We start from the raw sequence: 13,366 nt of genomic DNA, 5'->3' as shown, positions 1-13,366 counted from the left end.
AGTTAAGCAGCCTAGGGGGGGGGGGGGGGGGGGCAGAACGTGCCCTATACTAGCAGATGACAAGGTAAGGCTAAGGCACCCTTTTGGTCATTGGGACTCTTTCATATTCTCAGAGCCAAGAGACCAGCACATGGTAAGAAACATGGTCTGAAACAGTCACAAGTGACCCCTTAAAATGACCCCTCGCCCTACGCTACAATCTGCTGCTACTACTACATTACATCCATTGATCTACAACCAAAAGGAGCTTAGGTCTAGAGTAGACCATACAACAGTATGCGTGGCCAGTGTAGTATGCCTTTATGTAGTCGCTCTCGGCAGGCCAAGCTAGCTATACTAAACTTATACTAGCTAAAATAGGGCTATACTTTTTGAGCTAATATATTTAGAATATAACTCATAAGACTATAGCTTTTATTATGCTCTATATAAACTGAGGTGACTCAGATGTCTCCAGTCCATCCAGACACAGTGCCTGTGGATGCTAGAGCAGGATGCCCTGGCCTCTATACAAACTGACATTACCTGTGGATGCCGGAGCACTCAATGCAAAGCAGGATGCCCAGGTTGATGGAGGCCCAGCGCGGGTCAGCCTGGCCACAGTCACAGCAATACTCGTTGCCCGGGAGACACTGGATGCGGTGCAGAATACTCTCCCCCCTCATGCTACGCTCCCGAGGCTCACTGGCCGAGTCGATACTGCTGACAGACGGCGAGGCGGTCCTGTCCAGGCGCTAGTGGTGAGACGAGACACGCGCACATGGCAAAAAGCGCATAACAGAGGCATGCAATCATTCTCTTGAGGCATGAGACACTTGATTTTAGATAGCTCACAAATGACTATCACTTCATGCAAGCATATAAGCTTATACATGACGTGTCGTGGTGAGAAAGTGAAGAGAATATCATTGTTTGTTTGACAGTTATGTTTACGATAGATGGACCAACTGACCTCGACATAATGGTAGTCTGGGCTCTCCCTGTATGCCGAGGCAATGCTGGCCTGCACAGCTTGGATCCAGGCTAGCCGAAGCTTGTCTGACTCCGCTTGGAGCATACAACTCCTGCAGAATGGAAAGACAGCCCCATATTACAACACACAGTCTCTCAACAGTACAAAACGATAGCCCCTAGGCACTCTTAGAAGGAAGCGAATGATTTAGAATAAATCTTATTGGACATTTTCTTAAAATGTCACCTCAAGGGATTTAAATAAATTGAATGCATGTGTAAGACAAATCCCTTGGAACAAAGGTGAATTGAGTTTACAGCTCATTCCTTAATAGAAGGGGACGAAGAAGAACATACTTGGTGGGGGAGACAACCTCGAAGCAGAACCTCCTCTCGATGTCCTCACAGGGCTTGACAGAGCAAAGCCTGAGGTCCTCCACCACCACCGTCAGGGAATCCTATTGGTCAGTAACAGTGAAAAAGGCCCGGTCAGTCAAATCAGTTCAAATATTCATCACACCAACATTATGTCCAATGTGTCCTGGAGTAAAGTAAGACATGTCGTTTGGATTCCCAAATTGAGCACCTTTCCCCTTTTGAGCCAATGTGCATATGAGTACACTGACGCTCACATTCTATATCCCACTATGGATTCATGCGAGGGTCGATGTAAGGCCGTAGGATGGGGTTAACACACGCAGCCATCCATCGCAGTCTTTGGACAGGACTCTTGAGGAGTATCCTGTAACAGTCCTCTGCCCTAATGCAGTCAGTGTTAAATGAGGGAGGGTTGCGTTTCGCCAATGTAGATCACTGTGACTTTCAGAGCAGCTCTATACCCCATTAAAGTTGCACTCAACCCCACCCCCACCCACCCCAGGGACCTATAAAGATGATAGCTGGTGGTTATGTGGACTAGCCTTCAGCTTCTTCTGATAGACCAGCTGACTGTTCTGGATGGAAAACCACCGCCTGAAAAACAAGAAATGAATAACAGATGTATATTAAATGGATATGTTTCTACAGACAGTATATATTATAGATCTCTATGTCCTGCGATGGGGGTCTCTCTCTAACCAAGGTAACTCAATGCTAGCAAGTATGGCCATTGGTTTCCTAGTGAATAGACTGTATTTCTTTAGTTCCCTATGGTATGTCTTGATATCCTATACAATATCCACAAAACATACCATTGCCAAGGTAGAGACCAAATCAACAGGATTACTGTCATACTGCATATATAGATTTGAAGCCAGAGTGTGGCTGGTTTAGTGATGGCTACTCGTCAGTCATCTAGTTACCGGTTCCAGGTCTTGAAAGCATTGCTGGCCCTCTTGAACAGGTACCCCTCCATCACCACGCCATTGGGAGCGTCCACGTTGAACAACTCCACCTTTGAGTCGTCATACGAGAAGTCCTGTCAGAGTTGAGAGAGACAAAAAGGGGACCCCAAGTTAACCCTGTGGCCACTCAACATAGGAACAAATGAGGGTATTTCACTGATCAGTGAGGGAACGCGTTTGAGAGGGACAGTGACTGAAGCAGTGGTTCTCAAACTCCTCCTCGGGGACCCTAGCCGTTCCATGTATTTGATCGATTCCAGAGCTGGTACGCCTGATTCAATTCGTCAACTATTCAACAATCCCTTTATAAAAGGGGAATCCGGTGAGATAGTTCAGGGCTACAACAAGATCGTGAAAAGTTTAGGGGGTCCAAAGGAGAGGTTTGAGAACCACTAAAATGGAGTCTCTTCTGCGCTTTGTTGAACTATGACATCACATCAGATCAGGATGTGACATAAGCCCTCCATGAAAGATGCAGAAAGTTGTGCAGTCATGTTAACACAATTCACGTGTGTGCGCATGTGATGGGAAAAGTGTGCCGTGCATCCTCACAGAGCGATTCACTGTGCCCTTTAGGAACTCCCATCTGAGATGTTCACTCTGACGCAAATGGTTGTGTAAGCATCTTCTGGCTGAAGAGAATTACTACCCCCCTACCCTTTTCACAGATTCTTCATTTACACCGACTACACACCGAAAGGCAGCTACTTGAGGTTCAGTGTCCTAGTGCAGTCCGTCGGCTCAAGTCTCAGCGGAATCATGAATCGTTGTGCCAAGTCAGACAGTCATTTGGTTTAATTTAGAAAGTAGTAGCTAGGATGTGCATCCTTCTTGAAATAAAGGCATGTCTCACAACACAGACCAACATGTACTAAACCGTTACCATGCCTTCAACAGAAATAAAGAAACATTTTAGTGCCTGTGTTTAGTCTGGCCCATTAACCACATTACATTATAGTGGTAAAGCTTCCTCTGCCAAGACACAATTGTCTCATTAATGAATAGTCTTGATGAAAGAGTTCTCAGAGAAGGAATATGGAGGTCCACTGTGAGACTATTTTTTTATACCTTTATTTAACCAGGCAAGTCAGTTAAGAACAAAATTCTTATTTTCAATGACGGCCTAGGAACAGTGGGTTAACTGTCTGTTCAGGGGCAGAACGACAGATTTGTACCTTGTCTGGTCAGGGATTTGAACTTGCAACCTTTCAGTTAGTAGTCCAATGCTCTAACCAAACCACTAGGCTACCCTACCACCCCAATGTTAAGAAAGAATCAAGTATTAAGAAAGAATAAGAAAGAAAGAATAGGTATTAGATTAGAATCATTTGATGTCCTGAATCTTTGCCTGTGACACTCACCCATGGACAGGTGAATAGGTACAGAACATTGATCTAGCTTCAGTTTGGCTTCTTTTTCATGACAAATACACAAACAACCTATTGAACACAATCTTCCCATCCTGGTCAAGTTCCATCTGAATAAATGAGTTATCTAATGAAAAGCAATAAAAACGGTGAAGGTTTGACGACTCTGTCCAATCTGTCATTTCTTTCTTTTAGGACGATTCAGAATAGCTCCATAGCTGACCTAGATAAACGAACGCCAGTAGTCAGATCCCATCCGACACTGTGATCAGTTGAGTTTCATAACGGGGTATTAGCAGCACTGAGCAGGGCAGCACGCCATTAACTACTAGTCACTCCATGTTTGAATGATACAACTACTACTTTTAAAAAAATCACTCATTTTGACGTGCACAAATATGCGTTGTGCAATTTGTTGTTACAGTCTGATCTTACAATGTGTTGCTGTTGACCATAAACTAGGCTATTTCTAAATATGCTGTTCAATACTCCATGACAAATTAAAAAGTCATATTTTTTTGACACAAAAAAATATCCGTATTCAAATGATGGGTCTCCTCTCTTCTCAAAAGGTCAACTCTCCATAAATGCAATCAAAACAATACAAAGTAGAAGTGAAATAAAATTATTAATAGACTATAAAATAAAGCTCAACCCACCAGAGTGTGGTCCAACCGTCCAAATATCTTCATTTTCAAACGTTTTAAATTATCCAGCATTGGACATGTAAATAGGCAAACCAAAATATAACAGAAAATGTAGGAACTCTAATCAAATGCTCAGTGAATAGGCATCGCTGTCGAGCTGCAAACGAAACGTCCGTTAAGTCCTCTGATCGCTGAACAACTCATTGGACTGTTAGTACCGCATCGAGAATAACTACCCTACACAGACATGTGCGCGCTCCACAATAGCACCTGCCTGCTGCCGTCACTGTGTGGGTCTTTGGATTAGATCTTATTATCATACAGCTGCCAGTTTATTCGCGGAACGTTGAACTTCCAAATCAGAGTTGCCTTCAGTCGCTCCAGACCCAAAGACGTGCAGTTTGTTAAAATGACACCAGAATCCAGGCTGCGCTGGTTGGACACTTTTACGACTCCTCAACACTCGGACACCGTGAGTGTTCTGCAGCGCGCAATAAATGGAGCCCGGCCCGCGTCTCTATGATTCCATCTGGCAACCAGCCCAGTTAATCAAGCAATCACCACTGAGAAGCTGAGACTTTGCCATCGACCCGAACAAAGAGTAAACTAACTAAATTGCAAGCCACTACAGAAAACATGTCAGTAGCGGCACATTTACCATATAGTGTAGTCTACACAAACATGCACTTATCAATTAGTCCAGTACCCTTCAAGAACGTTTGTCCTTACCATAAACATAATGCCTTAGAGTAACCCAACACATGTTATGAAAACGGGAAGCAAATATTTCCTGTATGCAAGCTAACCGAACAATAAAGTCCATTCATTATTCATGATCTGGCATCATGCAGAGGGGAAATGACTGGCAGTTCAATAATTCAACAAGAATAGAAGCAGAGCATCTTGTTAGCAATGTAGTCAGGTGGGCCACCGTGTTTAAAAAAAAACAAGAGACAATAAATGGTTCATAATAAAGGCTACTTTAACTTCCTTTTTATTTATTTATTTACTGTTCGAGCTTTGTTGTGTCCCCGTAAACTTAAACGTAGGTTATATGAGCTGATCCTTGTCCGGATGCCGGCAGCAGCGGAGCTGTGCCAGATGAGGGGGATTGGGAGCTGTGGAATGTGAAAGGACGTGGAAGGGGCAACAGCAGCCGGTGAGATAGTCAGACATAGAGTTGTGTAATCATGGCTCTGGTCAGACATATTACACCAATTAGTAGGTGCAGATAACTCAAAAGGAATAACTATTTACTTGTGCAATATCATCTATGCTTTATTTGATTAGTCAATTATTGAAAGGAGACTAGAATGGATGATGCATGGATGTTGAATGGATGTCGGATGCAGGTGAAAACCGTTAATTCCAGCAGCCATGTTCCACAGAGGGCAGAGGTCAGAGGCTACTGAGTACAGAGCTGTGGAGGGTTTATGACAATGTTTTGCTCTCCATTCGAATAAGTTATAGGGCAAACTAACGACATATTTATGTAACTTTGAGAAGGAACCCCTCAACACTCTCCAATATCAAAGCCCCGGGTCTCCATCGGTCAGAGCAAAGCAACGTGGGTGTCCGACTCTCCACAGGCTTTCCTCTGGACCGACAACAAGGCCCACTATTGATGTACTCTGCCATTACCCCTCCCTTGGATATTGGATAGAGAGAGACTCTGCCTGACTGAAATGTGAGTGTGTAAGATATTAAGATCTCATTCTCATCATGAGCATCTCAGGATCCCTTGGTTAAGTATGTGCTAAGTTCCCTTGGAAAACCCCTCTCTGATATTGTTCCAAATACGACTTCAGGGGAGAGAATTTCAGGACTATCAAGGAGTGGCAGTTAGCGGCTGAAGGGGTAATAAAATGTGCCCTTTAGCCTCCTGAGTGTGTTATTGTCCTGAGCCATTTGAGAGAGTTTACACAGAAATAAGTTGCCACTTTTTTACAACAGTTACTTATTCATGTCCATGTACTCATTCACCTCAGCAGTACATATGCCATTTAACGGTCCAGTCGCAACAGCAATCACAGCGGTGTGTGTGGCCTACATCATGCAGCTGATAAACAATACACACAGATACCACCAAGGCGCATGTCAAATGAGGCAAGAACACGCTAAAGTCGACTACACAAAACTGGACTGGGGAGGAACGTTCTGATATCTCATCCACCTGGTAAAGGGAAAGGGGGGATACCTAGTCAGTTGTACAACTGAAGGCATTCAAACTGAAATGTGTCTTCCTCATTTTACCCAACCCCTCTGAGACACATATGCCCCCTCACTCTTTGCCACATGGGCCCTGGCCAAGACAGGACAGTTGGTGGCACTGATTAGCCATTCTGTCTGCAGTGACATACTACACCACTATTGTCTGCAGCCAGCAAGGATCCTCTTGTCCCCTCATACCCGAGGTGTCATCTACCACTGACTAACCTGGCACCTTGCCTTACCAGCCCTAGCCTCAGCCTCAGCCTCAGCCTCAGCCTCAGCCACACAACACAACACAACAGCCTGTCTGACCTAATCCGGAGCCCCACCTGGTTTATTTAGCTCTCCCTTCGCTGTTGCCATGAGAAACAGTTACCATGTAACCGAGCCCATCTTGAGTGCGTGGACACTGTACAACACTGGCGAAAAAGAACTCCCACATTCTCATTCCCCTAACCACGACCTTCACAGACAAATTAGCCGATTAAGTCTTTGAAATCGCAATCCTGCAATATACTGCTAATGCTGGTAAAAGCCTCAATTATAAACGAGATTGTGTATAGAAACCTCATGACTCCTGAAATCTTGAATATTAAAGTACTGAAAAGTTTTTTTTAATGATCAAAATGTATATATATATTTTTTTATCAGCCTAATTCATTAACAAGCTGTGTGCGAGAGGAACAGTAGCCCAGAATGTTGTGTTGGTACCGTATTAGTGTTGAGCTGGAGAGATCAAACGTGGCCGAGGACAGAATTCCTCTATTAAACCCACAGTTAGAAATGAATAAGACCTCTCAGGGGGTTGACATTTACAGGCTTTCTCTGCTCTGTTTACCAGAGAGCTCCGGTCACACTTGGTGGCAGCACTTTATTCTCATCTCTCTGCTGGTAATGTCAGGGATGCCCCATTGTCCCATGTACCTTTACACAAGGGTTATTGCTCATGTCCAGATGTGATGAGAAAGACCGTCAAATCCCTGTGATATTTAACCAGCTCAGAGCGGAGTATGACTTCAGGGAGGGGAGGGGAAGGGGAACACAAAATGGTGCCCGTTGTAATAAGGCCACTACTGATTTGTCAAATGCCGTAGCTGAGCTAGAAGGTGATGCTTGAAGTGGCATGATAACAAACACATTTCCCAATTGTATGAAATTAAGAACAAATATCCATCAAAAAGTCCATCAATAAGATTCAACCTTTCTTTGCCTCGGAAGCTACAAAACATCCAGAAAATCATTTGGCCGAACACTTCTGAACAGAAGAGAAGTCTCATGGGAACAGAGCCATCCACTTCAGAACTAAACGGCTGTATATGCTATACTATCCTATGCTATGCCAATAGCAGTCAGCGCTGAGGATCTGATTGCGTCATATAAATGATTCACAGAGTACAGTTGTGTGCCTCTGCAGCTCCGCACACTTGTGCTTAAGATAACTTCAAAGGGGTTAGCTAATGTTCTCCAGAGGCACTTCTGAGCTGTGCTGTATGTCTGCATCAGTCTCTCACAAGAAGCAGACAACAAGCATGTGAAGTATAAAATGTACTCACCTGCATGAGAGTCTGGTAGAGCAGATCGCAGCATGGTTAGAGAGAGAGAGAGAGAGAGAGAGAGAGAGAGAGAGAGAGAGGGCAGCATTATAACACGCAAGAGGACATAGCAGAGACCAATTGTGGTGTGATAATACAATCATCTCAACTGCTTCATTGTACCTCAGATTATAATTCTATTTATTGGCCTTCCAGCATCTCATAATCTGACTCTAGAAGACAGTGTCCCTGGTATTTGAGCTCCTCTTTAAAATGACCAGCCCTATAAAAACATAGCCTACATTTTATTTGTGACCAGATGCTGACATTATGCTCACTGGCTAACATGCTCACAGACTACCACTTTCCAATGGAGTGTGTTAGTTTGACGCTTGCATGAAGAAAAAAGTAACTGATTTTCAGACATAAACAGATTTTTAAAAACTGCTAGGCCCTTATCCAATCTGCCACCTCCTGTTTCTCTGTCTGTGTCCAGACTACAGGCAGAGGCCTGGTGATATATAGGGTGTCCAGGGCTGCCTGTCTAGCTGCCTGCATGACTGTCTGCATGGCTGTCTGCCTGGCTGGCTGTAGGCAGATGGACAGATGGCCACTGATCCTTCCTGAGGTAAGTAAGTATTGTTCCTGGGGCTCAGTACCCTGAGACTGGAGACTGCAGTGTCTCATTCATATGGAGATCGCGAGGACCTCAGGAAGTCCCACTCAACAAGCCAGGGATTATTCATTCACAACCAGAACAGGACTAGCCTGGTCCCAGATCTGTTTGTGCCTGCCTTGCCAACTCACGGTAATCGTCGTAGACGTTGGAGGACAGCACCAATTTCTTTTCCTTCTAATTTCAACTCGCCCCAAATGTATCTGTGTGTTTTCTGCCAGTTTCACAGCAAACTGACAGCCCGCAGACGGATACATTTGTATCAGTAAATATAGCATGGCACAGTGGACCTGTATCTGAGACCTAAATGATCCATTAAAGCACTAAAATAACATCAGAGGCATTATGTCTACACCCTAACTGTCTGTTTAAAAAAACAAAGTGGGTTCTCTCCGTTCTGTACTCCTCTCTCCGTTCTTACACAGGCAGCCCCGTTTCGGATATTATTCTCCACTAATGGGTGTTTTGACCAATCACATCAACTCTTTTCACATCCAATCTTTTTCGGAGCTGAACGGATTGGTCAAAAGACCAATTTGTGGGGAAAAAAATATTTGAATTGGGCCGCCTGTGTAAACGTGTACGGAACAGAGAGAACCCACATTTCAAATGTCAGCAAAAAAAAAACATACAGTTCGGGCCACAAATCTCAATGATTAGCTAGCCTAGCATACACCGAATTTGCTGAACATTCTTATTTACAGTGGACAACACTTGGATTAGCCTCTTAAAAACACTTAATTCCACTTGGTTTAACGGTTAAACCAACGACTGGCCTTTCTGAGGCAGACTAATCAAACGCTGACCAGTCTCCTCCCTAATCCCCCAGTCATAACAGTAGCCAGGTGGTGAATTTAGGATTGGAGGGAGCTCTGATGTGTTTCCTAAACCACAGCCAAACTCCCAGCCTAGTACCAACACAGACATGGCCCTCGTTAACAAGCACAGGAGGCTGCTGAGTGGAGAACGGCGCATAACGGAAGGGCATCAAACACCTGCAAACCATGTGCTTGATGTATTTGATCAAATCAAATCACATTTTATTGGTCAAATTACACGCGGTTCGCAGATGTTTTTGCGGTTGTGGCGAATTGCTTGTGTTTCTAGCTACGACAGTTTAGTAATGTCTAGAAAGTAATATCTGACCATTTCACAACAATACACACAATATACACAAATCTAAGTAAAGGAATGGAATTAAGAATATATAAATATATGGACGAGCAACGTCAGAGTGGCATAGACTAAGATACAGTAGAATAGAATGCAGCATATACATTCTGTGTTCATTTACACGAGCCCGTTCTCCCCAATTTAAGGTGCCACCAACCTCCTGTGCTATCAAGCCATACATGCGCGGCGCATGGCAACGATAGAGAAGTCATGGCTATGGCACACACGATATGGGACAAGGCTAGCAAACTCAAGATTCCCCAGACCCCTGGGTAACTTCCAGAGGAGAGGCAGAAAGAGTGAAATGGCTGCTTGCTTTACCCTCTGCTGTACGGTGGCGTGCTTGTGTTCCATATCCCTCTTCTCCATGGCCGAGTCAATCACCAACTGATCCAACTAGAAACAAGATTCACAAAACACACATGGCGTTGATCACATAGCTGAGACTTGCGTGCGCGAGGTCAATGTTTTGTCACGAAGTGTCTGATCGGGTCTGTCTCACTCTTCTGCATGCTGGACGTGTGAGAGGATACCATGCCGCGGAAGTCTTTGACTAAAACACTGTTATGGTTCTACTACTACAGTATATCTGCTACATCTACCACCCAGCACAGTCAGGGATTTTCAACAGATAATGCCCCTGGTTTCACACAGTCAAATCAGAAGGCTAATGCACTGTTATGTTAACAGACGGCACAACAGCGGACAGGGCATCGGTGATGCAACTCTGCCTGGGTCGATATTTTCCATCGGAGCCAATCCAATACCAATCAGGAACCGGGGTTTAGGGCCCGGCGGAACAGCAAAGCTGTAGGCTGGCCGTGGCTCTGGATGAGGGTGGTGAGGGTGATAGCGATGCTCACCTCAGCAGCCAGCTTCTTCATGTAGGGGTCAATCTCATCCAGCAGGTTGTAGCCCTGCTGAAAGAGGGAGTACTGGGCATGCATGAAGGACAGCATCTGCAGGGGAAACAGAGACAGACAGAGGAATACAAGCAATCTATTATTGTTTTTGTTTTTTACCAAAGGCAAAAAACTTTACAGAGCTGTACTCCATGTTGTTGGGACTGATCGTTAAGGGCACTTACAGCATCTAGGATCTCAAACTTCTTCTTGGCTTGAAGGACGTTAATCTGCAGAACGGTAGAGAAGTGGGTGACAGTGAGTAGTAATATGGTATGTTACAACTCCGCCAGAATCAGCCTGATCTGATACTGCCGTGCATCCAAACATCTCCCTCATGTGGACAATAGTTACACTTCACTGATGTCAGAACAGTGACCAACCGTTTACGACACTAGAGAGCTGTGCTGCATGTGTCCTGCAGTCCTGCCTGTCTCTCAGCTTTTATGTATGTTACGAACAAAATAATATTACATCAACAGGATACTGCAATGACCTTTATATGAACCAATTATGGTCATCATGTTGGCATTTAAGAAGAAAAAAACATTCATTCAGCTCATTGGCTATCTTAATGAATGATGCAAACCTAAATTAGATCTCGCGCTACATTTGAGGGGTCACTAGAATACATCTCCAGACACAACCGTGACCTTCTCTGCCTTCAGCCAATTAAAACCACACAGGGTCACAAACACACAAACTGCAAAATTAGAGCAGAGAGGACGTTAGTGCCGGGAGACATACTGCAGACAGAGGGAGCCACAGAGATCACACTACATCAATTCTCGTTTCCTAAAGATAGACATAGTAGCTGTCTAGAGACTGAGTGGAGAGGAGACAACATGTGTGCATGCAGAGCTAAAACCATGCTGAACCACGATATGTGACTACAATTTCCTAACGGAGTACAATGCCACAGCTACTGTACCACCATCTTTAAGGGCCTGCCAGTGAAATCACTAATCCAATTGGTATTTTATTCTATTCTAGACCTACAGAATTCAAAGGCATCTCGTCTGTCTAAATTCCTCTTGTCATATATCCCTGGTTACGGTTCTCTATCGCTGACCTGAAGTACGTAGTCGAGGGCCAGGTGTCGGAAGCACTTCCTGGTGATGCTGAGTGTACCGGTGGCCTCCTCCACCTCGTGAGGTTTGCTCCTGGGGGCCTGGGCGTTCTTCACCTGGGCTATCTCCAAGTCCTCACGCACACGGTCAAAGTGCTTCTTGGTCTCCTTGAATTTACGGACATCCCTGAGAATGAGAAATAGGGGACACTGAGATTGGGTCCTAGGAACAACAGATACTGCATGTGATTTCAATAGTTGTACCTGAGCAGATAAGTAAATGTGTCTGCTTGCTTCCCAGTCGAAACAGTTCAGAAGAGTTTGTGCATATATTGTCGCAACATTTTGGGATGCTTTTGTTTGTTTTGGACTTCGGGAAGGGTTTCCGGGCACACAAAATGTCTCTCTCGAGTCTACGCCCCCTTCGTCCATGATTGGTCAACTGTAGGGGTTCTTCAATAAAGTCTTTGTTGTCATTCAATGAGACAGGTCTCGTTTTCATGCACATCATTCTTCTTTGAGATATACTGCACCAAACCTCTTAAGATGTAAAATTGCGTAAGATGTAAGATCTTCTTGGCACAAACTTCTAAATTAATGGCAGATTTCTTGAGTTAGCTTAGATGAATTATGACTATTTTGAGGAAGTGGATACTGGCTACGGTATCCCAAAAGTGACAAAAAGTACCATTGCCGCTTTTGTCTACTTTTTCAAGCAAAGGTATTTTTAGGGAGCATGCGAACACACTCGTTGGCTAGCCGCCAGCCAAACTGAAGCATGCTGATGCCTTCTACATGGTTGAAAATGACAATACTGAATAATATTATGATTGAAAGATTCACAAAGGACTGGTATGTTGAATACATGGTTGAAAATGGCAATACTGTTTGTGGTTGGAGGATTCAATAAGAAGAATTCAGTTTGTTTGACACATGTTCCTTATTCTCCCACCCAGATCACCCCAGTTCACCTTCCTATTGGTAGTGGGTAATAAATCCCTGAACCGTGGTTTCAGTCTGCTGTCAGACTAGGGGTTTTCCCAGTAGGTTGTAGTTAAGACAACAACAAGGGCAGGGTCATGACCCCTGACCTTTCCCAGGTAAAAGGCCCTGAGCCTCAGGATAGTTTGTCTGCTTCCCGTTTTCTGACGCGGAGCACTAACATCAAAAATCAGTCAAGTTTCATTCCCCTCAGGTAGGTCTCAGTCCACACAACGAGAGGTGGCGGGGGCTACCTAGCTATACAGGGGAGACAGTATGAGACAATGGAAGGAAGTTGTCTTGAACTTACTCTTTCACAAAGGTGTGTAACTGCTGCTTCACAGATCTCTGGGCTTGATCGAACAGAATCTGAAACACAAAATGAGTTTCCATTAACATTTCTTAATCAGGAGTGTGGAGCGAGATGTTCTGAGCTGGTCCGTAACTTATTTTGTGCCCACAAACGTAGATACGGAGAGGTTTCTGGCTGTTGATGGTCCTTTAGTAAAAATAC

General features: G+C 44.4%; 1 protein-coding gene across 3 annotated transcripts in view; it reads right to left on the bottom strand.

The window, feature by feature from the left end:
* LOC118360329 (arf-GAP with coiled-coil, ANK repeat and PH domain-containing protein 3-like) overlaps positions 1–13,366 on the bottom strand; it is an 88,148-nt gene that overhangs the window by 8,198 nt on the left and 66,584 nt on the right. For all 3 annotated transcript variants that reach the window (XM_052482389.1, XM_052482390.1, XM_052482391.1), the window contains exons 5-15: positions 13,163–13,221; positions 11,875–12,058; positions 10,988–11,032; positions 10,764–10,859; positions 10,222–10,296; positions 8,073–8,084; positions 2,253–2,368; positions 1,872–1,923; positions 1,309–1,409; positions 953–1,064; positions 526–734 (exon numbers count right to left, since the gene is read on the bottom strand). In XM_052482389.1, the coding sequence (XP_052338349.1) occupies positions 526–734; positions 953–1,064; positions 1,309–1,409; positions 1,872–1,923; positions 2,253–2,368; positions 8,073–8,084; positions 10,222–10,296; positions 10,764–10,859; positions 10,988–11,032; positions 11,875–12,058; positions 13,163–13,221 (1,061 nt within the window). The remainder of the gene's footprint in view (positions 1–525; positions 735–952; positions 1,065–1,308; positions 1,410–1,871; positions 1,924–2,252; positions 2,369–8,072; positions 8,085–10,221; positions 10,297–10,763; positions 10,860–10,987; positions 11,033–11,874; positions 12,059–13,162; positions 13,222–13,366) is intronic.

The sequence above is a fragment of the Oncorhynchus keta genome, chromosome 27, assembly GCF_023373465.1.
Source record: "Oncorhynchus keta strain PuntledgeMale-10-30-2019 chromosome 27, Oket_V2, whole genome shotgun sequence".
Lineage (NCBI taxonomy): Eukaryota > Metazoa > Chordata > Actinopteri > Salmoniformes > Salmonidae > Oncorhynchus > Oncorhynchus keta.
This window is presented reverse-complemented; position numbering and strand designations above follow the sequence as displayed.